The 26,985-nt window shown below is 37.6% G+C and overlaps 1 protein-coding gene across 2 annotated transcripts in view; it reads left to right on the top strand.

Moving 5' to 3' along the window:
- ATRNL1 (attractin like 1) overlaps window positions 1-26,985 on the top strand; it is a 990,764-nt gene that overhangs the window by 90,087 nt on the left and 873,692 nt on the right. For both annotated transcript variants that reach the window (XM_074959279.1, XM_074959280.1), the window contains exons 5-6: window positions 4,129-4,257; window positions 8,222-8,430. In XM_074959279.1, coding sequence (XP_074815380.1) covers window positions 4,129-4,257; window positions 8,222-8,430 — 338 coding nt within the window. The remainder of the gene's footprint in view (window positions 1-4,128; window positions 4,258-8,221; window positions 8,431-26,985) is intronic.

The following is a 26,985-nucleotide window of genomic DNA, read 5'->3' as shown; positions in this document are numbered from 1 at the left end:
GATTCCTTTACATACTTTAAGAGACACCATGCTTGAGACCGAGCAAAATAATCACAATAGTTAACCATGACTATTTTATTATTAAAGAAAGTAAAAGAAAACATTGAACAAAACAGTGCAGGTGACAGAACACAAATAATAAACTGGTTACTACTTTACAGTCCCTTCTGTATGATTCTCTGGAGAGTGCTTTTAGCAGAGAGTATTTCTCTGAGAGTGGGCCTGCCTCTGATGGGGCACTTTTCTCTTATTAAGTTGTGACCAAGGTATTATTTCCCCAAATTGAGAAGACAGTCATCTTAGTTATCCAAGGATATACAATGATATCTAAATGGGCAAAACAATTTCGTTTAAAGAAAAGTGGATCCTGTGGTGGTTAATAATAACCAGTCAGTTTATATTTGGGCAAAGTAAGCCATCTTAAATAAATCATATGAAATTGAAGGAAGTATTTAATCAATAACTTGGAAGAAGCCATTTCAGGAGCTATTTTAAGATAGGCCAATTACAAATATAAAGAATATTAAGAATCTTACTAAGAATCTTAAATCAAATTAAAACCCACTTTTGCTTTGTTTATCAATGCTTAACCTTGGTCTCCTGTCCAAGAATACAGGTCTAACCATTTTGTGATTAACAGGAGAACTGTTAATATTTGAAGCTACAACAGCTTTTCCATATCCCCAAAAAAGTATTGCAAGGCTTTTAAAATCTAATCCTTTGGCAGTGTCTTGATTAACTTTCTCTCACCCATCCATGTTGAAGTCTTAGAGAGATTTCCTTGGGTTAGTTTCTTTTTAAGTCTTCTCTGTTTTTCTTAGCGTTTCATAGTAACTCTAGTGTAGAGATGCACAGGATGAGTTGTGGAGTGCTTGCTGTTTAAGCAGGGTAGGGGTGGGCGTGTGTGTGTGTGTGTGTGTGTGTGTGTGTGTTGCTCACTTCAGACTTTTTAAAATACTCTTCTTCCTATTTCTAGGAAGTTATAGGAAAACTACCTTCAGGGTTGTTTAGATTCCAAGTTGGGTGCTTTCATTAGCTTCATGCCTTCAGCTCCAGAATATGCAGTCTGACTAATGAATGTGCAACATTTCTTTAATTTCCTTTGTTCTTCTTGTGCCGGGAAAACAGATAACTTTTAAAGTCAAGGTCCTTAGAGTTGCAATCTGCTTGTTATAGCAATTTAATTTCTATTAACTATTGTGTACAAAGCACAAATATCAATAACCAATACATCTTTTAAACATTAAATGACAAATGGAAATAGTATAAAAGTTTTAAAGCAAGGTGAACTTTAAATTGCAGCTTTTCTGAGTTTATACAGCCCCCTTAGCAGTAATAACCCCTTCTCAACAATGAAATAATTTTCATCTTCCTGACATTTGCTTGTCCTGGGAACAAAGTAGAAGCCTCCTGGAATTCCTTTGGTTAACTTGAATATTTCAAATAATTAAATAAACAAAAATATCTGCATGTGAGGCACTTTTCTCCAGACACCATATTTATGAAAGTAATGATAAATGTATCCTAAGCTTCAGTAAAGGCACAGGCAAGTTTAATGTCATAAATTATAATTTCATTAATATCATTTTGCGTTAATATTGAGGTTTCTCTCAATATTAGAAGAACTATACTTTTTTTTTTGTTCTGAACTGATGTCTGTATTTTATATAATCTCACAAATTCATGGCATTATTTTCTATAACAGAATATATGATAGCTTTCTGACCACAGTCTCTATAATAAACACTGTGATCAGAAAGTACCAGGATAGGAATGGAACTTCTTATTGGAATACTGTAGAAAAAATAGGTAGTTCTTATTTAGTTAGCAGGAATATGGTCGATATGAAATAGAATTCCAGTTTGTTTTGCATTAGGCTAACCATATTGTCCACAGTAGAATTAGATGTCTGACTTTTCCAAACCTGGAATTAAGCAGATGCTTTTCAGTATAAAAGAGTGTCTTCTTTTAGTAAAACATATAAAAAAAAACAAACCCTTTTCACTACAAGAAACACACCTATAAATTTCAAAGCAATACGATTCAATTTGCTGTGCCACAGAAGCAAATATGCATTTTTAAAAAAATTATGTCTAAATAAAATATCACCCCAGGAAATGCAGCATTTTTAACAGTATTATCAAGACCAGGATTACAGTGTAAAGGAGCCCTTTGCAGTAACAAAATTGCCTGTCTGAAAGATTGTACAGGACCCATTCTTCTGTTGAAAAATGTTGGTGCATAACTCTAAGTGATTAAGCTTGTTGTATTAGCTTTTTTGCATTTGCATTACCGTTCTGAAATAACCATGTATCTAGCAAGTAACGAATTTATCATCTCATACTGTATTATAAGTCTAATGATTTGTCTTGCAAATAACAATAGAAGTTACCAACTGAAATAAAGAATAGGTCGCCCTCCCAAAACCTCTAAATACAATAATTAATTATTAATGAGACACTGAAAGCAGAAGTTTAAGCTTAATTTTTCTTACATTTCCCTTTTTTCCTAATTTTTAGGGAATATTCATAGAAATTCTTACTCATTAGTTCCTACACATCCGTAAACTCTTGGGGAAACATTCCATAAAAAATTACCATGTCACTTACATTTTGTGGCCCTGTGTCTCCATGACTGGGCCACAGAATTTCTTTGGTAATTTTAGGACTGTGTCCACCCACTGACTGTACTGTTAGATCTCTAGGATAGATATTCAGATATGTCTAATATCCCATTTATAGACATAGAGTGGGTGAAATCCTGGCCCTATTGAAGTCAATTGGAGTTTTGGCATTGACTTCAGTGGAGCCAGAATTTCTCCTAAGATATCTAAAATGAATAGGTGTAAGATCCACAGTCTCCTTGTAGCAGGAACATTATTCCATTTTGCATCTTGTAAAGTGTTGCTCATGTTAGTGTTAAACAAATAAACATTTTTTACAGCACCAAGGGACCTCATTCTTAGCAGAACATAGCTTGCCTATTTGTTCACCTGATTAAACCATCCCAGGCTCCTGCTCAACTCTGACAATCATCTCAGCTCCCTGCTACCTCCTTTCCTGATTCCCTCCTCGTTATCTGCTTGCTGCTAGTTTTCCTTCTTGTCTCCCAAGTTTCTATGCTCTACACAAATTGTTGGATGTTCTTCAGGAGCATGATTTCTGGTCTGCATTGAAAGGGAAGGAAAGTTGGGAATCCTTTCGGGTATTGAAGGAGAGAGATGAATAAAAAGTTTACGTGTATATCAATTTTGGGTTGCTTGGTTATTGGTTTATTCCTCCTTTTTAATATCCCTTTCCCCAGTTTTTCTGTATGTGACTTAAAATATTTAATATTTTTAAAAGTTTGCTTGCTCTTTGTAGTCTTTAATATCTAAAAGCTCCTAGTGGATTTTCTAATGTTTAGGGTTTTTTGTTTCCCACTTTTTCTGGTTACACATTATTATATTATGTATTGTATATTGTACATTATATATTTAAAATTTCCTTTTGAGTTTTCCTTAGCTTACAATTTATTTTAAATTTGCTGTGTGGTTATCCACTGTTTTATGTACAGTATGTTTTTTTTCTCTGCTTCAAAGCAGTTGTGTATTGATTCATTTTCTCTTTTTAAAGTTTTTAATCAAAAATCACTTTTTGAAATTCTTAATTTATTTTTCTTTCCTGTGGAAATTACATTTTCCCATAGAATTTAGTTAAAATCATACTTTTTGCATATGAATTAATTATTCTAGTAACAAAGGGGGAGACTTTCAAAGGCACAAATGTCTTTTTGGTGCCCAGGTGTGTCAAAGTCAGTTGGAGAGGAGCATCTAAATGCCATTTGTATAACTGAAAAAATCTTTCCCAAAGTGGTCTTTAATAATTAGCTTCCAACATTTTAATGGCAATGCATGTGCATAGATAGCAAATGTATGTGGGATTTTGTATTGTTACAAAAACAATTGGGAAACCCTGTCTCTCTCAAGGTATAGAGTTCATGGGTTTGAGCCCTGTTTTATTCAATATAATTTAAATAGGCTCCGTAAGATTTCCAGATTATGTTGGATATATAATTAATGATTGAATCATGTTATTTATTTTATTATTACCATTCATAAGAATCCTTCATTTAATCTCTCTTTTCCAGTGGTCTAATAGTCCCTGAGGTGCGGGGAAATGAAACTGTTCCTGAAGTAGTTACTACATCCGGCTATGTGTTGCTACACTTTTTTAGTGATGCTGCTTATAACCTAACTGGATTTAACATATTTTACTCGTAAGTATCTATTTTTTAAAAGAATTAAGTTATTTTATGAATTAGGGCTATAATGTTCTTCAGGAGAATTACATACTTGTAGACTATATTTGTCTTTTGATTGGGTTAAAGGTATTAATGATGTCAGGGAATTATTCACACTGATAAGTCTTTCATTCCAGGACGTCCAGAAGGTTTTTATGGGGTGAGAGTGAATGAGAGAAGTTTTTAAAAATGGTAAAACAAGGTGAAACATATTTCCACATAGCATGTCCCAAATCCTTGTCGGTGGGGACACTTAAGGTCAGATTCTGACCTTTGCTCATGTTGAAGAGCACCTTATTATGAGTAGTTGGAGTCAGTGGGACAAGTTGTGCAAGTAAAGGGCTCACAATTTGACACACAGGCCTTGTTTATGCTAAAGGGAAAAATCGATCTAAGCTACACAATTTGAGTTACATGAATAGCTTAACTCAAATCAGTATAGCTTAGATGTACTTACTGCAGGGTCCGCACTATGTGATGTCGACGGGAGACGCTCTTCTGTTGACTCCCCTTACTCTTCTCGATCAGGTGGAGTACAGGAGTTGACGGGAAAGCAATCGGTGGTCGATTAGCGTGTCTTCACTAGACCCGCTAAATCGACCGCCGATGCATTGATCGCCGCAGCGTCAATTCTCCGGTAAGTCTAGACAAGCCCTTAGCTTTTTTTGGATAAGCTAAATATGTTGAGAGTCTTATGTCTCTTAATGTAAGTCATGTTTTCCAGATGTAGAATCATTCTTGTGGTTCTTCGTGAATATTTACAATTTTTCAATTCTTCTTTGAAATGTGGACACCAGAATTGGATACACTGTTCCAGTAATAGTCTCACCGATGCCATATGCAGCGGAAGTACCACTATTCTACTCTCTCAATATTTCCTTGTTTTTTTCCATCCAGTGATCGCTGTCCTCTAATCCCTAACATTGCTGGACCAGATCTGAGGTCCTTCAAGTCAAATACCCAGTCTCTGACAGTGGCCAGTACAGGTGCAAGACCCTCACAATAGGTATTTGTGGGATAATCTTCCTCCCATATTAGGTCTCATCCTGATCTCTAACAGTTAGAGGTTAGTTTAAGAATTGAACCATAACATTTAATACCCCTTCCAAAATGATGATGATAATGATAATAACTAGATATTCTGGTTATCTAATGTCCAATCCCTTTTTTTAAATCTTAAATTCTTTGCCTTAACAATTTCTGTGGCAATGAGTTCCACAGCGTAATTATCTGTTGTGTGAAAGAATATGTCATCAGTTTTTAATTAGCTAATTTTTAATTTTATTGAATGTCCCATTCTTGTTTTATGAGGCAGGGAGAAGAGAAGCTCCTCATCGATCTTCTCTATAGCGTTCATTATTTTATATATTTTTATCGTTCTCTCTTATTCATCTCCTTTATAAGGTAAATAATCCCTCTCTTTTCAAACTCTCTTCATATGAGAGTTTTTCCATACCCTTGATTATTGTTGTTGCCCTTCTCTGAACCCTGTCTAATTCTGCCATATGCTTCTTGAGATGGTGGGATTAGTGCTGCACACAGTATTTTAGAAGAAGCCTCACAATTAACTTATATAATGGTACTATAATATTGTCTGTGTTACACTTTATTCTGTGCCTTATACATCCTAGCATCTTGTTTGCTTTTTTGATCCCAGCTACACATTGAGCAGAGGTCTTCATTGAATTATCTACAAGGAGATTGCTCATATTCTCATGGAGGATGGACAGTGATGCAAAACCATGCTCTGAAGTGTCCCTAGCCTCTGTTTGCCAGAAGCTGGGAATGTGTGACAGGGGATGGATCACTTGATGATTACCTGTTCTGTTCATTCCCTCTGAAGCACCTGGCATTAGAACTGTTGGAAGACAGGATCCTGGGCTAGATGGACCATTGGTCTGACTCAGTATGGCCATTCTTACATTCTGCTGTAATTTACAGTAGTTTTCCTTATGTTGCTTTTACTACATGAGGGAGTTATCCAGTGTTTGAGAATCCTTCGACTGGGTGATGTTGTATATGCAGTTAGACTATAACAGAAAGAAGTCTTGAAAGATATTCTTCCTTTTTTGGCGTGTGTGATTGCAGTTTTGTCACCCAGAATAATCTACTTACTCCTTTCAGGTGACAGCAAGAAAATATAACCATCTAAACAATTTATCATTGCTGTAATTGTTTTCCCTAGTAGTTCCCAAAGTTTTGTGAACCTGTCTGCTTATCTTGGAAGTCAGCGGCAATAGGACATAGCATTCTTAACTACAGCGTGTTCAGCATTCTTTTATAGCTCAAAATCACAAATACATGCTATTAAATTATTATGTTGGAAGAGTCATAAATAACTGAAAAGTTGCCATCTATCCTTCAGTGTATATGCAAAGGGAAACTAATGAATGAATCCCTACTTTCTCTATCCTCCTGTTACTGATTTTATAGTAAAGTCTCAGACTTAAACTTTTCACCAGCTAGCTTTCATTGCTATGCTTACAGAGAAGATATGTTTACTATTCTTTCTATTTCTCAGAGAGACTCCTTCAGTACTTGTTTCAGAGTGGTAGCTGTGTTAGTCTGTATCGGCAAAAACAATGAGGAGTACTTGTGGCACTTTAGAGACTAACAAATTTATTTGGGCATAAGCGTTCATGGGCTAAAACCCACTTCATCAGTCTTATATGTATCTCAGCTTTACCTAAACTTCTGCTGCTTTGTCTTTTCCTCCTGCACTACCTCCATAAGCTCTTCTTCAGGGACTTGGATAGATAGTCCTCTTATCTCCCACCTTCTGATGGATTCTTCCTCTGCCCTTTGCTCTGATTCTGCATTGAAATTTTTTTTTAAACTTAATTTTGCTGGTTGTCATCACTCTCCTATGAGCTCTGAAGTTCTAGACGTGATGATAGGCTACCCCACACCAGGTGCTTGTTCTTTGCCTTCCAAGTAATCTTCCTCAAGTGGGAGAATAGAAAAATAACATTGTTGGTATTGAATATCTAAAGAAGATAAAGGAAGCAGCCTGGTTATTTAGTCACTCTGTTGGGCCTGGCAATACACAATGAGCATGACTTACTGCTTTCAGAGTCACCACAGCAGCAAGGAGATGAAAGGTGCCTTTTGTTCCAGATCTTTTTCTTCCTGTGAATGCCACATCAGTGCTGTTAATCTGGCCCTTTTCACTAGCACTAATTAAACTTTAAACCCCTTAATTTTGGGAGGGTGGGAGGAAAGCTATTTTGCTTTAATTTGTTGCTCAGTGCAGGCACATTCAATTATAAATTTTTTTTAACATGGGCTTTGTATCATGGCTTTATGATTCTGAAAAAAAAATAAGCAACTATATTAAAAAAGCATATGAAAAAGCCATCCTGGCAGACATGATGGAAACACTTTATATTGTTAACGAAATAAATATAGGGAAGATCCAAAACTGAGTTAAAGCACACAGCAATTTACAGAAACGGAGGCTTCCACACACAACAGGGTTAACTTTTTATTGGAAGGATAATATAAAACAACTTCTGTTACCCTCCACTGGTTATTAAAAGGTAACATTAGTTTTAGCTAGAATATAAAGAACTGTTTAAACAATGTCTAAAGAATGTTAGTCTTTGTGTTTTCCCTTTTTCATGGATCTTTGATTGTGAAATTTAGATTCAGTTCTTGGTGCAGAGCCAGTCCTGCATAGTACAGCATAGGGAGGCCTCAGTTCTGATTCTGTCACTGACTATGTGTAAGCAGAGAAAGTACTTTAACCTTAGTGCATCTCAGATCCCCTGTCTGTAAAATGGTGATTATACTTACTACATTTGTATCAGTGATTGTAGATTTGCAAATAAAAGGAGCTGTATACAGCAAATGCAAATTATTATTGTAATGTGTCGTATGAAAAGCTCTACCCAGCTCTCTTATTTCTTTGTTGCCTTATTTTATATATTTATTTTTACAGCATTAATTCCTGTCCTAACAATTGCTCGGGGCATGGGAAGTGTACAACTAGTGTTTCCATTCCAAGCCAAGTGTATTGTGAGTGTGACAAGTATTGGAAAGGCGAAGCCTGTGATATTCCATATTGTAAAGCTAACTGTGGGAGCCCAGATCATGGCTACTGTGATTTGACAGGCGAGAAACTGTGTGTGTGCAATGACAGCTGGCAAGGTAAGTTATTAATATATATGTCTTAGAATCAAATCTATGTGAAAGAAGAGCCCTCATTTATGTATCTTACCTGCTATGCAAATTTAAATCTTTATAACGTAAATGTAAACAGTTAATTTAAAAAATACACTTTCCAAATGAGCTCAAGAATTGTATCTGGATCTAAATGTACTTTGGGAACCAGGTTTATTTTAATGAAATCAAAGGCAGGTAATTTTAACTGAAGTTTAGTATTTGACTTATGCGTGAGTCTACTGTAAAATCAAAGATGATTGGGCTGAAAAGACCTTCTGGATCATCTAGTCTAACCTTCTGCATGACGCAGCAGTCTCCTCTTTGTATTAGTAAGTGTAACGCAGACCACCTTGGATGTAATCATCAGGGATCAAACCTGTGACCTCTTGAGCCAAATGCACAAGCCTCTACTACATGAGCTGAAACAAAGACATGTCTCTTAGCCAAGAGTATAGCAGGCTCATCAATGTCTAGCTGCCCTAGTCACCACCAGAGGGGGGACAGAGTGCCTCTCTGAGCAGACAGGTTATATAAGTATAAATAATAATGAGTCCCTCCAATTTTTTGGATATATTAAGCATCTTTAAAGACAGCTATCTCCTTAGCCAAATTTCCCTTTCTGTTCATAAATTTTTTATTCCTTATGGATCCTATGTTTTTTCCCCATTCTTAATTATTCTTTTCCCATTCAAAGTCCGTGTTTTACACTCCAGATGCATAATTCACTTATGAAAATGGGATGTATGAAACAATCCTAGCAGGATTAGCTTCTTTCTTGTTTAAATTTGTTTTCCTCTTGAAAAGGCATGGTTAAAATGACTCCATATAACCGATTTGGTCCTGCGTATATTGGTGGTCATTGTTTGTTACTTGAGTGACACAAATAATTTACTAATTTTTACTCCTGTTAGCACTTAGCCAGTGCACCCAAGAGAGAATGGGATGTATTAAATTCTTTTTGTGACTAATATGCAGTACTGTTTTGTAAATGTCAATCAGTACTGCCCTCTAAATCTATTTAAGGCAATAGAGTGACCCTGGGATCATCCAGGGCATGCTCTGAAGACAGCACAGATGTTACTGAGGCCTGTAGAACCTTTATTATTGGTAATGATGCACAAGAAAGGATGCACCCAGGTTCATTCTTGTGTAGTCCAACTGAGACTGCAGAGTTGGGAGTTAGAAAATCACTAGTTTACTTGTGCACTGAGTATATGCGATACTGAATCACTGACAGACAATGAACATGAAACTGAAAATTGCCAGTTCAGGAAATTCACTTTTCAAGGTAGATCCACACTTTAATAGAAGACTGACTATGCTGATTGGCACCTTTTCCAGCAGAAGGAAGTCATAAATCTAAAATCCTGACTCCCTTTTCTTAGAATATTCTCTTCATCCAAGGGCTTGTCTATACTACCTGCCGGATTGGTGGCCAGTGATCGATCCAGCGGGAGTCGATTTATCGCGTCTAGACTAGACGCGATAAATCGGCTGCCGAGCGCTCTCCCATCAACTCCAATACTCCACTGGAGCAAGAGGTGCAGGCAGAGTCGACGGGAGAGCCTCAGCAGTCAACTCACCGCAGCGAAGACACCGCGGTGAGTAGATCTAAGTACGTCAACTTCAGCTACGTTATTCATGTAGCTGAAGTTGCATAACTTAGATCGTTCCCCCCCTAGTGTAGACCAGGCCTAACAGTCATCTCGCTAAACCATTCATACTTGCAATCGGTAGGCTAACAGACTATAATTTGTCCAATGATTAATTTTTTCTCAAAGTCCTTGAAGTCTTTGATGAATTTTTCTTTGTTCTGTATGTTCCCAATGTACTAATGTGGATGATGAGTGGGTTTTCTTTAATGCGCCTTACTGTTCTTTCTGCATTTCTTCAACCTGGTGATACTTGAAAGACTGTTTTGTTTTATCATTTCTTACTTCTAAATGCTCTTTTCTACAATTCATAAACTTTTTCAGTACCTTCTAACTAAATTGGCATCTGTAAAAGCTGTCTGATGTCTTACCATTCCTGCTGCTTTACCAAGTACTTTAAATATTTGGTAATTTCCTGAAAACTTGTAAAGGTATTGCTTTATCCATTGTAAATCCATACATTCTATCCTTCTTAGAAATAACTTCCTGTTATCTCTTGCTTGCACATCCTGTTTTGTTTAGTTTATTCAATCCATATGCACATAGGAGTAATTCTGTTGGACGATATTATCTGGATCAAGTTGTCAGTGTATTACAAAAATCTTTCCCTGGTTCAGACAAAAAGAACATGCAATATTATACTGTGTATGGTATTTTTTTTTAACAATGGTGACATCTTGTGGGTACTGTGGAAGAAGCGTCTTGTTGAAGAACCTTTCATGTGCAATCCCCTACATCATAGGAGAGTTGTGAGGAAAAACACATTAAAGATTGTGACACATGTTGAGATCTACTGATGAAAGGTGCTATGTAAGAGTTAGGTATTATATTAGGTATTATAATAGTAAAGATAAGGACTATGAGGAAAGAGTAGAGAGTACTCATTGGAATAGAATACAGTAATTGTTTTGAAAGTTCTTCTAATCATGGGTCTGATAGATCAGAAAAGCTGTTTTCCTTAATTTGGTTTTATGTGGGATTGGAAGCCATGCATTTTGCTGAACAAGGAACTAATGGTGTAAATGTTTTTAAAATCAGCTGCTGCTCATAACAGTATAGAATTGTGCCCTGACAGTTGAATGAAATGTTTATGGTCTGAAAACTCTATTTAAATTATTTGACATCTCTTTATTTTTAATGGATGATACATATTTACTTTACTGTAGTAGACAGTTTGTATTAACAATACAAAAGACAGAAAACCCAATACTCCCTTAAAGCGGCCAGTGTAAAGGGAGACTAAAAGGTCATGGAAGAAAACCTGTTATAATGGAGTTCCATAGTCGTCATAGAGAAAATGTAATGGGTCTATGCTGTTTCTTTCATGATCCTTGTTGTAGGTATTCTAATTCTAACCTATAATTATACCTAATTGGAATTGCCTAGGGAAGGATGGGGTTAGGCTCGAGCACACTTCACTTCAGCTAGCCTGTGCTGGCACTACAGCTCATAGAAGGCTGTTACAAGTCAGAGCCATTTTGAACAGATGTGGGTTTACTCTTACATTGCACTGGGGACTGGGCCCAGAATTAGGGAGGCACAAATCTGGGTTAAAATCACCTACTCCCTGTCCTTTCCTGTACCTAGCACAGGAACTGAAGAACTGAGAGAATCTGGCTGAGGCAACAGTATTGGCTATTACATTATTGGAACCACTTGAAGGAGTTTAGATTTTTAATACGATAACTTAATAAGATGCTCTTATGAAAGATATCCCCAGTGGCTAAAGAACTGTATTGTACTTGATACATTTATTATTGGAAAACCTAATAAAATTTGAGAAACATAATTAAGAAACTCACTAGTGGTAAATGGTCTAATGACTGTTTCAACTATATTTAATTGGCTAATCAGATCAGATTACTTTTCATTACTATGTTTAGAGTTGTCCAGATGCCACAGACATACTTATGCATTGTAACTGTAAGAAAATACTAACACATTAAAAATGAACTTACCATTTCTATCCTTTGTTTCTAGTATTTGCAACAATTTTATAATCGTTTTCTCAGTATGGCAATTATTTTTATATTCCCTCTTCAAATAAAGATCCTAACAGTCTCTCAGTAAAAGATTATCTGATTCCTATAGTAATATTTCTCCACTAAGAACAGTGTTGGGTGAATTGCGGCCCATCAGGGTAATCTGATTGCGGGCCGTGAGACATTTTTTTGACGTTGACCATCCGCAGGCACTTTCCCCCACAGCTCCCATTGGCCGGGAATGGAGAACTGTGGCCACTGGGAGCTGTGGGGGGGCGATGCCTATGGACAGTCAATGTCAGCAAAATGTCTCGCGGCCTGCAATCATATTACCCTGATGGGCCGCAGGTTGCCCACCACTGATGTAGAAGCATATGGTGATATGGTTGTATTCATATGATGGAAATTAATTTTTTTCTTTCTGGAACCATATTCCATACTAACCTTCAGGTCAAATAGTCAGATAAAATGATCATAAATATGTCAAGTTATACTAATAAGAAAAAAAAAGATTCTCAAGATTTTCTCATTGTTTCTATGCCAAACAAACAGGATCTTTACTGTGTCAAAACATTTTATCTTTGGACTGTACTCTCACGCTTGTAATTTATTTAAAGGGAGAGAGAGAGAGAGGAAAAAAAGTTTGATTAAAATAAAAATTGGAGAACCTTTTAAAAAATCCCCCTCCATTTTGCCTAGTAGATAATTCCTGTAGTGTATTTACTAAAGGAACACTGTATGTACTAACAATTTTCATATGCAAAATCATGCTTGAAAATTTGACATTCTTTACATTGAGTGAAGGAAACCCATTAAAACAATCTTCAAAGACTTTGGACTAGATTCTGATATCCTTATTCTCCTTTAGCTGTACCTTACTCTTCAAGTAGTTCTACTGAAATAAAGTCCAAGGCCCATGAAGTGTACTTGAGGAATAAGGTCTGTCTTATAAGAATGATAGTTACATTGTCAATTTTTATGCCTCTCAAAAACCCACAATGTAAAAGGACTTCTAAGATTTCTTCAATTTCAAATCTTGCTATGGCTTATCACTTTTCTAATTTGGGGATGTTTCCATATATAGTACAACCCAAGCCATGCACCGCTGCTATGGATAACAGCTTGGTTGTGCAGTTTTGTTAATGTTGTGGGTTGGTTTCTGACTCTGATCATGTTCGCAAAGGAGCAAAATCCTTGTATATTTAAGTATGGTAAGAATGTAGCTGAGTGTAAAATAAGTGCAACATACACCCTGGCAAATATCAAATGTTGACTTTGTCCCACTGAACTCTGCATTGTAAAATCTATGACATCATGTTGCACGAATTCTATCTAATTTTTATTGCACATCGGGTTGTTTGGGGTTCACTATGATCTTCTTTATTTAGGTCAGTGCAGCAGCTTCAAGCCCAAGAACAGTTCCAGAAAATGCACCAGGCTGTGGCTCTGGGGGTCACTGTCTTCCCAGACATGGAGACAACTCTAACAAAGGCTGTACATTATGAAACTCTGTGTGTTGTCTCATCAGTCATTGTATTTCATCAGACTAAGTGATGCAGCTGGGATGCAACACTGTAGGAAAGAAATCTTCATTAAGTATGCTAAGAGTCCAGCTTACATGCTATGTCTGTAGAGTTGGTCTGTTAACAGCATCACCCCATCTTGCATTCCTGAGACTCTGGTGTCACACCAAACCAGGTCCTTCCTGAGAGTTGACCCTCTTTCTCTAATTGCACTCATCATATTATAAGGAACCAGATTCATTGATATCCTTGGAATTTAAGGTCGGGGCCACATGGAGTGTAGAGTTTTGGTTTCTTTGCTTCTCAAATTTCTCTTCTTACAGTAGCTGAATATGTGCTTCAGGAAGTGGGCTGCTTCAGAGAATGAGCAACTTAAGTGTTTTGTTTAGAGCAACTGCACCAGTCAGAGCTCAGCAGTCTCTTCCCTCTGCAAAGTGAAAACAGTGTCACTGAGGGAAGACTGCATTAAGTGGTAGTTTCACCTTAAACAAAATAGTGCTTTTCCCCTCAGTTGTGAGGGATCTGGTCTTTCCAACCATTTCCTGTCTGTCTGAATCAGAAGAGAACAGCAGGCTGAGAAGAATAGTTCTAGTGCAATGCATACTGAGTGACGAGGTTATGTAAATCCTACCCCTTTTCTGGATGGGGAGAGACTTGCAGGGAAGGCAGGCAGTGTTCATGGTGTCTCTTTGGGGGCTACAGGGTAAGTAGAACTTCATCCTGTACTTTTAAAAAATATTCCAAGTCCTCGTTTTCTGGCCTTTTAAAAAACCTAGAATAAGACCACAGGCGGGGGAACTTTTTGCTTACTTCCATGCTTTCCCTTCAGCATGGAAGGAGTACTACATAAACATCCACAAAGCCTCATCTCACTGTCCTTCTTAAAACTCTCTTCTGCTGAGTTGTCTACAAAAAACTTGACAATGGTTAGGCAGCTGGTTTACTGAGACTACAGCTTTTTATGTGTCATTGTTATCTTATGCTTCTCTGTATGTATGGTTTTTCATAGAATCATAGAAATGTAGGGCTGGAGGGACCTCGAGAAGTCTTCAAGTCCAGCCCCATTTGCTGTGGCAGGACCAAATAAACCTAGACCATCTCTGATGGGTGTTTGTCCAACCTCTTCTTGAAACCTCCAAGGATTGAGATTCCATAACCTCCCTTGGAAACCTATTACATAGCTTAACTACCCTTATAATTAGAAAGTTTTCCCTAATATCTAACCTAAATCTCCCTTGCTGCAGATAAAGCCCATTTTCTTGTCCTACTATCAGTGAACACAAAGAACCGTTGATCCAAGTCCTCTCTATAACAGCCATTAATATATTTCAAGAATGTTATGAATCCCTGCTCACTCTTCATTTCTCAAGACTAAGCATGCCCAGTGCTTTTCATCTTTCCTCATAGGTTTTCTAAACCTTTTTTCTTTCTTTTTTGTTGCTCTCCTCTAGACTCTCTCCAATTTATCCACATTTTTCCTAAAGTGTGGCTCCCAGAATTGGACACAGGACTCCAACTGTGCCAAGAAGACTGGGACAGTTACCTCCCATGTTTTACTTCTGTTAAGACACCCCAGAATACTAGCCTGTTTTGCAACTGCATCACATTGTTGATTCATATTCAGTTTATCCATTGTAACACCAGGTCCTTTTCAGCAGTATGACCACGTAGCCAGTTTTCCCCCATTTTGTAATTGAGCATTTGATTTTTCCTTCCTAAGTGAAGTACTTTATTATATTTTATCTTGTTGATTACAGACCAATTCTTTGATTTTTGTCAAGGTAGTTTTGAATTCTGATTCTCCTCTCCAAAATGCTTGCAACACTTCCCAGTTTGGTGTCATCTGCAAATTTTATAAGTATACTTTCTATTCCATTATGGAAGTCATTAATGAAATATTGACTAGAAAGGAACCCAGGACTGATCCCCATGGGAACCCACCAGATATGCCCTCCCAGTTTGACAGCGAACCATTGATAACTACTCTTTGACTATGGTCTTTTGACCAGTTGTGTACCCAAATTAGAGTAATTTCATCTAGACCACATTTTTCTGGTTTGTTTATGAGAATGTCATGTGGGACTGTGTTTACTTAGCTAGTAAACTTTTCTGAGGATGGGCCATTACTTTTTTTTTGTTTTTGACGGTGCTTGGCACAGTGGGACCCTGATCAGTAACGGGGCTTACAGACCCCTTTTTTAGCATTTCTGTAAATCTAAAAAAAAATAAAATAAACACGACTTGCAAGAGAATATTTTTGTTACAAACACACTCTTCGTTTTTCTTCATTGCAAAGTTAGCTTGAGGTACAACGCGAGCGTTGCACCTAAGGTGACTCCCATCCACACACAAATCTCTAGCCCAAGTGTCAAGGTTCCTTACCCACTCTGAACTCTAGGGTACAGATGTGGGGACCTGCATGAAGACCTCCTAAGCTTACTTTTACCAGCTTAGGTTAAAACTTCCCCAAGGTACAAACTATTTTATCTTTTGCCCTTGGACTTCCGCTGTCACCACCAAACTTCTAACCGGTTTTATTATTGGGAAAGAGCCGTTTGGAAACGTCTTTCCCCCCAAAATCCTCACCAAAACCTTGCACCCCCCTTCCTGGGGAAGGTTTGATAAAAATCCTCACCAATTTGCATAGGTGACCACAGACCCAAACCCTTGGATCTTAAGAACAATGCAAAGAAGCATTCAGTTTCTTACAAGAAGAATTTTAATAGAAGAAAAAGTAAAAAAGAATCACCTCTGTAAAATCAGGATGGTAAATACCTTACAGGGTAATTAGATTCAAAACATAGAGAATCCCTCTAGGCAAAACCTTAAGTTACAAAACACAAAGACAGGAATATCCATACCATTCAGCACTCCTTATTTCCTCAGCCGTTTAAAGAAATCATAATCTAATGCATATCTAGCTAGATTACTTACTGCGTTCTAAGACTCCATTCCTGTTCTGTCCCCGGCAAAAGCATCACACAGGCAGACAGAGAGGCTTTGTTTCTCCCTCCCCACAGCTTTTGAAAGTATCTTGTCTCCTCATTGGTCATTTTGGTCAGGTGCCAGCGAGGTTATCCTAGCTTCTTAACCCTTTTACAGGTGAAAGGATTCTTCCTCTGGCCAGGAGGGATTTTAAAGGTGTTTACCCTTCTCCTTATATTTATGACACCAAGTTAAGTGGTTAACCTGTTAGGAGCTATGGGTTGAAGCTCAGGTAATGTTGATGCTTGAGCTAGTGAGTGCAGTGGGGATGCAGCTATGGTTCACTGGAGTGCTTAAAGGCCTCGCTGCTTTCCCAAAATTTCCTCAGGGATGTTTGTTGTGTTGTCTTCTCCTGCCCTAGAACTGAAAGTTATTTCCAGCAGTACAAACACCCAACTTTGGTGTTCAGAACCTGCTTAGCATATGACTCTTTGCCATGTAGCACCTATGTAGCATCTGTTTATAGCTCTGCACTCTCACCTGTCCACTCAGATGGTGTCTGGCGAGGACGGACCGTTCTCCTAGTGTGTGGCTAGCTGGCCTGAGGCTGATACCAAAGTACTCATGCAGTTGTGGTGTGATGCCATCAGGACTTATTTTTGGATCCAGAACCTGAAACCAGCAGACTTACAAAAATCTCTTCATGAATCTTTCTGAGGAACGGATCCATTGGACCGTCCACCAGTGCCAAGAGAAGATAATATCTGTGAAAGCTCTTTACTGCTGGGCAAAGAAACATAGCTCACAATCTAGTAAAAGTCCTGAGACCTCTCCGTACTCCCACTAATTTGATAGGGGTCTGTAGAGAGCCCAAAGTACAGAGCCATCTCAAAGGCCCATGGGGAAGTTTGTGGGCAATGAGTGCAGAGTACCTGTAGGATGACCTAGAGGCATGGCTAATGCTGGTCACAGCACCCTCGTGTGAGGTAATGTTGATACTCACCAATGTGCCATAGCCATCCCAGCCTCACCAGGGAGGAAATTTGAGGAACAGGATGGGAAGTAAAAAATGACTGTACCTCAGCCAGGAAAAGATTAGAGTTGCCATTTTGTCATTATAGTTAAGGGGTATATGACAACAAAGGAGGCCAACATGGTCTCTGTAGGACCAATCTTTTGTGGGGGATATTGCGTGGTGGAAGGCGGATGTTGAATGCTGCTTGTAGCTTATCGTTGGGGCAGAAGAACCAATATTCCCTATTCCACCCTTTCTTCCCCCGGCCCTAGCATCCAGAGGGTGGGCTATATGAAATGCTGATTTCAGGATATGAAAAATTCCCATGGTCCATGATGCCCCAGCCTACTTTCCCTGGTCATCCAAGGTGGATTGTAAGAAGTGGGGAAGGATTTTAGACATGCAAAAACTGACTTCTTGTGGCGCACACTGCTGTGTGTTTGAGAAGGCATCATTAGGAACTGTTGCAGATTACATATATAGCAGTGTGCTTTGTCTCACGTTAGCACTAGCATTTTTAGTGCCAATCTAAATTTTTAAAAATAATACCCCCCCAGGAAATAAGTCCCCTTCATGGACTGTGGTATGAAGTCTAGAGCACCTGAAAAGTGTCTTTTGAAATATAGGACTGGGATCTAACTGCTGTGGAAGGAAAGATTGGAAAGACCCTGTTAACATTTGCCTGGATTTTATACCTTTCCTATAGAACGATGAAGCAGAACTTTTCATATAGTGGGGTTTTCATCAAATTTCTAGGCAGAGCAAATGGTGCAAGTCTTCCCTTGTAGGTCAACATTCCCTGTTAATCATTAATTTGTACATCAGTCAAGAGACAGAAAAATAGCTCCATGGTTCTAGAAGCCTGGAATAATTGTTCAGTCTTCCATGGAGGAATCTCAAGCAAGTTAACAATTTCCAGTGCCTCGACAGCTTGAAATAACGGTAAGATCATCACTAGTATTGTTCTGTTGTCCCAAGCCTGCTCCCCAAATAATTTTAAGCTTTTAAAAATAATAAATATGAAGTATTAGCCATTGTTTAGATGGGCAAGTATCCTGGAATCCAGCTTCAGCCTGGTGCCATCAATTCCCTCCATGCTACCAGGTCCTGCAGCTAATGACCTTTGCTTGGGAGTTAGCCAGTACCTGGATGATGGATAGTGCAAAGGTCAGGTGTACCCAGTGCACTCCATCCTTGTGCAGGCATGGTGGAGCGAGGACTCTGCACTTTCCGTACATGTGGCATAGTACCGTATCTCTTGTGCACCTACACCCTCGTGTGTATGACATACCTGGTAAATATAGCTGGACTGCCAGTGGTATTCACTTTGAATAATTTGTTTTCTTCACTCTGGTTGGTGGTTTGTGCAAGTCCTTTGACAGCACTAGGGAGGGAGGGGAACTTCACAACATGTATTTTATTGCAGTATCATCTTCACAATACATACATGTGCAGATGAGGTTTTTCATATAGGTACACTGATATAGAGCAGCAATATGCTCAGATAACTATCTCACTTTCCCATTCCTCTGTTTCGTCCTTCTGTATGTGGTACCATATTCTCTTCAGTTGGCCAAATCCAAAGTCTTCAATAATCCTGCACTTTCTCAGGATGTACATGAACCTTCTTTAGCCAGGTGTTCTTTTGTCAGGGTAGTTTGTACAGGACTTTCCTAGAAGGATTGTTTGTGGACTGGTACTAAGTCAGTCAGAGAAAATAGTTTTTGATACCAGTCCAGGAACTATCCTGTTACAGTAATTTATCCTCGGTAGTTTGAAGGAGAAACAAACCCAAGAGTTTTTACTCTTTGAATGTTAGAGTTGGAATATTATTGCTTTGGTCTCATCAATGTCTCTAAAAAGTGACTATTGAGGAATCCATCCACATCAATTCCATTATTATTGAATTTAGTTGTTTTTTGTGGAAAGCTCTCTTGGTTTTTGCGTTAACCGGAAAAAAAATCACAAGCAATGGATATATCCAAAAGACCAGATCCTTCTCATTTTTAGCATTTTCCATCTCAAATATGCAGGAAAATAACTTGTTTAGGTGTTAAAATTTGTCAAATTGTTCCTATAAATATGGACTATATATTAAAGGATGTAGAGAGGTGGCATCTCTTCCCTCTGTCCTTGTTGGGGAGAATAGAAATAGCCAAAATGAATATCTGCCCAAGAATGACACATCATTAGCCTACTGCCTTTCAAGGTCTCTCTATTACTCTTTGCTCAAATATACCCTGGGCATGGGTTTGCCAGAATTGTATCTATATTATTTAATATTCTAAATGCACCCTATTGTAAGGTGGTTTCCCTCAGTAGCTCTGTATACACACTGGCCTAAATTGCAATTGATATCTATGCCATTTGGTTCCCTCTCCTTTTCTATACCTTAGGAGGCTACCCACACCCTTATGGAAAACTCCAATCTTTGCATCTACATGGGGCATCCTTCAATGCATTAAGATGATCACAGCATCCTATCTTACTAATTCTCTTTTTGTACCACTATGGGATAACCTGTGCATCAGGATCAAGGCCAACTCCATGCTTAAGAAAATTTGGATAGAAAAAGGTTTAATAAAAATTAAAGATCTAATACAGTATGATAGAGTGCACTCCTACAATTACATGTGTAACAAATATCAGCTACCACTGTCACAGAGTTCCTTCTTCCAGTGGCCATGCTCAAGGATTCATGCAAAGATAGGGGGAAATTGGTCTGTTTCAACATTCTCATCTCTAGACAAACATTTTAAGAAATACAGAAGCTTTGTAGGAATTACTTACAGGTGGCTTAATGCTTTGCGTTACCCTCTCAATCTCAGGCTCAAAGAAGAGTGGAAAAAAGACTTAGCCTTACTATCACAACAGAATCCTGGGAGGACATCTGGCTTAATGTGAAAGATTCTTTGTGTTCTTTATCTTTACGATTCTTCCAGAACAAGATATCAAACAGATACTACTTAACTCCATAATGTTTGTTTAAGGCTAGATTGGCAACACACAGTGAACATTGGAGATACCATCAATCATATGCCAACCTTTCACACATCCTCTATACCTAAATGCATGTTGTTTTGGAACACCATATTCAGTTCTCTCTCAAAAACTTTTAGGTGTTGCTATCTTTCCTTCTCTGAGATTGTGTACTTTACAGGTGCTGGATGGTATTACCAGTTAACAATAATAATTTATGGATTTCAAAGTGGCCAAAAGAGTTATTTTTGGGAAAAGGGAAATCTGCAATTCCTCCCTCATATGCAGACTGGCTTAGTGAGCTCTTTACTACTGCATTAATGGAAGAAATGACTAAGAGAAATGTTTGGAAAAAATATGAGGATGATTGGTCCTACGTGAAACTATTGCGTACTTTTGAAATTCAGAGTGTACAGTGCTCACTTTATATTTTTGACAAATATTTGCACTGTAAAAAACAAAAAAAATTGTATTTTTCAATTCATCTCATATAAGTACTGTAGTGCAATATCTTTATCATGAAAGTTGAACTTACAAATGTAGAATTATGTACAAAAATAACTGCATTCAAAAATAAAAAGTGTAAAACTTCAGAACTTACAAGTCCACTCAGTCCTATTTCTTGGTCTGCCAATCACTCAGACAAACAAGGTTGGTTACAATTTGCAGGAGATAATGCTGCCCACTTGTTTACACTGTCACCTGTTTACAATCTTGTTTACACTGTCACCTGAAAGTGAGAACAGGCATTCGCATGGCAATGTTGTAGCTGGTGTTGCAAAATATTTACGTGCCATATGCACTAAAGATGCATTTGTCCCGTCATGCTTCAGCTACCACTCCAGAGGAGATTGCTTCCATGCTGATGATAACGATCCAAAGCAGTGCAGACTGACACATGTTCATTTTCATCATCTGAGTCAGATGCCACCAGCAGAAGGTTGATTTTCTTTGTTAGTGGTTTGGGTTCTGTAGTTTCCGCATCAGAGTGTTACTCTTTTAAGACTTCTAAAAGCATGCTCCACACCTCGTCCCTCCCAGATTTTGGATCCTTAAACCTTCAGATCCTTAAACCTTGGGTCAAGTGCTGTAGCTATTTTTAGAAATCTCACATTGGTACCTTTGCGTTTTGTCAAATCTGCTGTGAAAGTGTTGTTAAAACGATCACGTGCTGGGTCATCATCCAAGACTGCTATAACATGAAATATATGCAGAATGTGGGTAAAACAGAGCAGGAGACATACAGTTCTCCCCCCAAGGAGTACAGTCACAAATTTAATTGACACATTATTTTTTTTAACAAGCATCATCAGCATGGAAGCATGTCCTCTGGAATGGTGGCTGAAGCATGAAGGGGCATATGAATGTTTAGCATATCTAGCATATAAATACCTTGCAGCGCTGGCAACAAAAGTGCCATGCGAACACCTGTTCTCACTTTCAGGTGACATTGTAAATAATAACCAGGCAGCAGTATCTTCCATCAATGTAAACAAACTTGTTTGTCTTAGCGATTGGCAGAATAAGAAGTAGGACTGAGTGGACTTGTAGGCTGTACAGTTTTATACTGTTTTGTTTTTGAGTGCAGTTCTGTAACTAAAAAAAATCTGCATTTGTAAGTTACAGTTTCATGATAGAGATTGCACTTCAGTACTTGTATGAGGTGAATTGAAAAATACAATTTCTTTTATCATTTTTACAGTGTAAATATTTGTAATAAAAAATAATAAAAAGTGAGCACCATGCACTTTGTATTCTGTGTTATAATTGAAATCAATATTGAAAATGTAGAAAAACATCCAAAAATATTTAAGAAATTTCAATTGGCATTCTATTGTAAGTGTGATTAATTGCAATTAATTTTTTGAGTTAATCGCGTGATTTAACTGTGATTAATAGACAGCCCTATATTTTATATAAAAACAATATTTTTTTAAATGCCCAGTGAATTTTCCATATGCAGGAAAAATAAATAGAGGTGGCAGCCATATGAAGAGTAATACATAAGGTTCCAACACTGTGGTATCATGTAGAAGTGGGTGAGAGTTGCTTACCACGTCCCACATGGTGGGCTCATCACCACGAAAGCTTGACTTCCTGCTGATTTAAGATGTGATGACCTAGAAGGTGTTATCACTGCCCAGATACTAATTGGTTAACATGAAGAAGGAAATCTCTTAACTGTTACCATTTTAAAAAGCAGCAGTGTCTGCTTAAAGTAAATCCGCCATTTTGTAAACATTCAGTGTAAAGAATGCAGGGTGGGCAAATGCACCGCTGTCTTCTGAACAAGCTGAAAGTGACAGGCACTGCTGGAAGCCCTGTTACGAGAGAATTACAGTAATAGAGCTCTGTGGTCACCAGTGCATGTGTTGCTGTTGAAAGGTTGTGACTGGATAAGTAAAGCAGCTTTCTGCACAAATAGCACAACTGGAAAAACACTTTCATACCATGCCTAACACATTCTTTCTATAGAAATTATACCAAGGGTCTTCACCTAGAGGAAAAGAGAGCATCCTGTCACAACGTGTACACATCAGCAAACCTGTTTTCTTGTGATTGGGGATGAGGTAGCTCTGGTGTACACAGCTGGCAATATTGACAAGCATTCTTACAAAATAGAGACTGAATTTATATGGTCTGTGAGGTGAGCAAGATGCATTTTATCAGAGTGCTGTTGGTACTGGTACCCCATGTTCTCCAAAAGACTCTGAGATACCTCAAAACCATTGAGAAGTCCAGCAGGACCAAAATGGCAATTCAACTGTGATGTAAATGGCCTCCTGGTTTTCGGGTCATGATGCAGGAAAACATTTGTGTTTAAGCCCACTTGGAATTAAATAGCAACCAAACAATTTCTCAGTCACTCTTCTCTCCCCCCCCCCCCCCAAAAGATTTGGTAATTGGCAAATATTCCTTGTTAATTGGTATGCATTAGAAGTATTTTTGAAGAAAATGCTAGTTTGAGGATGGTTGCTTTGTTCCCAGGTAAATAGTTTATTATGCCTGTCTCAAATAATGCCACATGCATATGACCTGCTTTAAATAGTTAAGACGCATAATGGAGAGGTTGGTAAAAGGCGGCTTGAGGGAGCCCAAAGCAGAATAATTTAAAAAACATCCTTACCAGAATCCTGTCAAGGCAACTTGGATGAAAGAATTTCCAGATTCCTGATAGACCTTCATGCTAATGGGCCTGGAGACACTAATCCAGACCCTATATAAATAAACTAGAAAATATAAAGGAATTTCTATAACTTTTGTGGGATAGAAATTCTTTCTGTATCTCCAGAGTTAGTGTGTACCTGAAAGGATATTTTAAAATGTCTGAAGTTCATAGTGATACAGAATATTTTTTATTGTACACATTTTGATAATGAAATAATTTGGGGATGTGTTTGCGAATCTTAAAAAACCTTATTGATAGTTTATAAATAGTGTTGTCAAAATAAGCTATATAAAAATTGTGTATTTTGACTCCAGTAAGATGACATGAAAAACAAGAAGCAGCTAAAAACTACAAAACCTTTGTTGAAATATTAGGATTAGCTAAACGTATTCCTACTGTTTATATCAACAACAGAGCTCAGAAGCCTATACTGAATAAGTCAATATTTTTGTTTTCCCAGTAGTCCCTAAGGAACAGATTAAGGTCCAAGACTATAGAAGCTGTTTTCTCATTAGGTGGAAATTGATTTGAGGAGTTGAACTACAGAAGCAGATTGCCACTTTGGCAGTTCATGAAGCTCTTCAATAAATAGAAATTAGATTCCTTCTCTAATGTTGTATATTTGAGTAAATTACTATTTTAAACGTACAGAATTTTTTCTGCAGTGAGTGTAATGTAATTGATTTCCAATTCAGTCTTAGAAGGTAAAAATCTCCTGCTTTCCCACAGACTGAGTGATCCATTAGAAGGATAGGAGGAAAATCCAATTAAAAACAAAACAGATTTTTCCCCCTCACATATAAAGTAATAAATGGGTATTTTTTAACATTTTACAGCTACCATGCTGTGTTTTTCAGGCAAAATGCATATAGTGTGGTTTTTTGAAGTTCCCATAGCATAGATATATTTTATTTCCAACAATGTTGGTAGTTTATAGTATTTGTATTTACTTGGGAAAACAAGATTCATATGTGGCATTTGTCAGCACTACCTTTGACCCATATTACTAAGTCTTGGTAAGAAAATAGGACAAATATTCTACCATGGAAAAGCATCTGCTCTTTAAGTGATGTTACAATAAAAATCCATGTAATTGTATCTCTTTATTATGTGTAAATTCCTTACATATACAGTCTGACACCTAAGTTGTATTCATGGCTTTAGATTTAGGTTAGTAAAATGTAATGGTTGCAAGAAAGTTATTATGCATGAGATTTTATTTTAATTGTTGATCATGGGAATGATATTGTAGGTTTCATGTACTTACAAGCTTTGGGTGTTGAACTTCATATTCTTTTAAAAACCATTTTGTCAGAATCATTTTACTGTTATGTACAGTGAGATTTATGTACTGAACACCTTAATTGAATTTAATTGTTTATCTGTCTTTACAAACTGAAGTATGGTTCAGAATAACTAGTGCATCATTTGTTTTTCTTAAATTATGTTAACTACTAATTTTCACTATTACTGGTTTGTGTATTTTGTTCAGTGTTTGCCACTTGGTGTCACTGTTTACCACTATATTTCTTAGCCACAGTGGTAAAACTAATAAAAGATGGAAATGTACTTTAGTTATATGACTCTGGGCCTTGACTCAGCAAATCACTTAATGCATGCTGAACTTTAATCATGGAAGGCCTTCTCTAATCAATTAAGCACTTAAACATTGGTTTAACTTTAAGCACCTGAGTAGTCCCATTAATTTCTGTCTTAAAGTTAAGAATGTTTTGAAGTTCTTTGCTGAAACAGAGACCAGGTGAGGCTAAACTTCTGTTAGACTATGTATACTAATGTATAAAATATAATTTATTAGAATTGTTTGCACTTTCATTAGAACCCATGGCAATACCATTAATCTTTTCTGGCCACAAAATAAGAGGAAAGATACTAATTGAGTTTCAGCATTTAAGAACTAGAGTATAATTTGTGTACAAGCAAACATGATCTGTTTGTTATTTAGGAAGTAAAGTTGACAATTTATGTGCAGCTGAGGACAACATACAGATGATGTTGCCTTGGCAATTGTGTGTGAGTTTCTAATCCTAATGAGTCTTTCAATAACCTATACACTTTCTCAGTTTTTCCATAGAGAATAATATAATATGTTTAGATCATTTACTTGTAATAATTACCTTTTATAAAATATTAAGGAGGTTATTTTAAGGGGAAAAGTTCATATTAATATTGGGCAGAGCTGAAGTTTCAGATTGATGGGATGAAGAGGCATCACCTCGTTCCCAGTACACAATGAGTTAATTCCAGTTTCCTCCTCCTTTCTCCTTTGGCAAGTGTTAAAGAGAAGGGCTGTAAGAAGGCTGCATGAGAGACAGAGGGATGGGAATGTCTGTGGATTGGGCAGTCTTTTTTATTTTTCATGAAATCATAGGGTTGGAAGGGACTGCAAGGGTTATCTAGTGTAACCCCCTGCCAAGATACAGGATTTGTTGTGTCTAAATCATCCAAGACAGATGGCTACATCCTCCTTTTGAAAACCTCTAGTGAAGGAGCTTCCACAACCACCCTAGGCAGTCCGTTCCTGTTATAACCATACAGCTAAGGGTAGCCTGGAATTCCTCCTTACCTGTAAAGGGTTAAGAAGCTCAAATAACCTGGTTGGCACCTGACCAAAAGGACCAATGGGGAAAGAAGATACTTTCAAATCTTATGGGGGTGGAGGGGAAGGCTTTGTTTTGTGTGTTCTCTTGGGAAGCAGAGAAGTATCAGGTCAGAAAACTCCTCCTATAAACCATCTTAAAAGTCTCTCATATTACAAAAATTGTAAGTAAGAGCCAGGCAAGGTATGTTAGATTATCTTTTGTTCTGCTTGTGAATTTTTCCTTTGCTGGAGGGAGGTTTCTTCTTGTTTTTTGTAACTTTGAAACTAAGCCTAGAGGAAGTTCTGCTGCGTTTTTGAATCTTTTGTTACCCTGTAAAGTTATTTTCCATCTTGATTTTACACCGGTGATTTTTACCTTTTTTAAAATAAAATCCTTCTAAGAATCTGAGTGATTTTTCTATTGCCCTGAGACCCAGGGGTTTGGGTCTGTGATCACTTTGTAACCAATTGGTTAGGATATTATCATCAAGCCTCCCCAGGAAAAGGGGGTGTAAGACCTTGAGGGGATATTTTGCGGGAATAGGAACTCCAAGTTGTCCTTTCCCTGATTCTTTGTTATATCACTTCGTGGTGGCAGCATACTCTCCAAGGGCAAAGAATTTGTGCCTTGGGGAAGTTTTAACCTAAGCTGGTAGAAATAAGCTTAGGGGCTCTTTCATGCGGGTCCCCACATCT

This window comes from Natator depressus, chromosome 7 (genome assembly GCF_965152275.1).
Source record: "Natator depressus isolate rNatDep1 chromosome 7, rNatDep2.hap1, whole genome shotgun sequence".
Lineage (NCBI taxonomy): Eukaryota > Metazoa > Chordata > Testudines > Cheloniidae > Natator > Natator depressus.
This window is presented reverse-complemented; position numbering and strand designations above follow the sequence as displayed.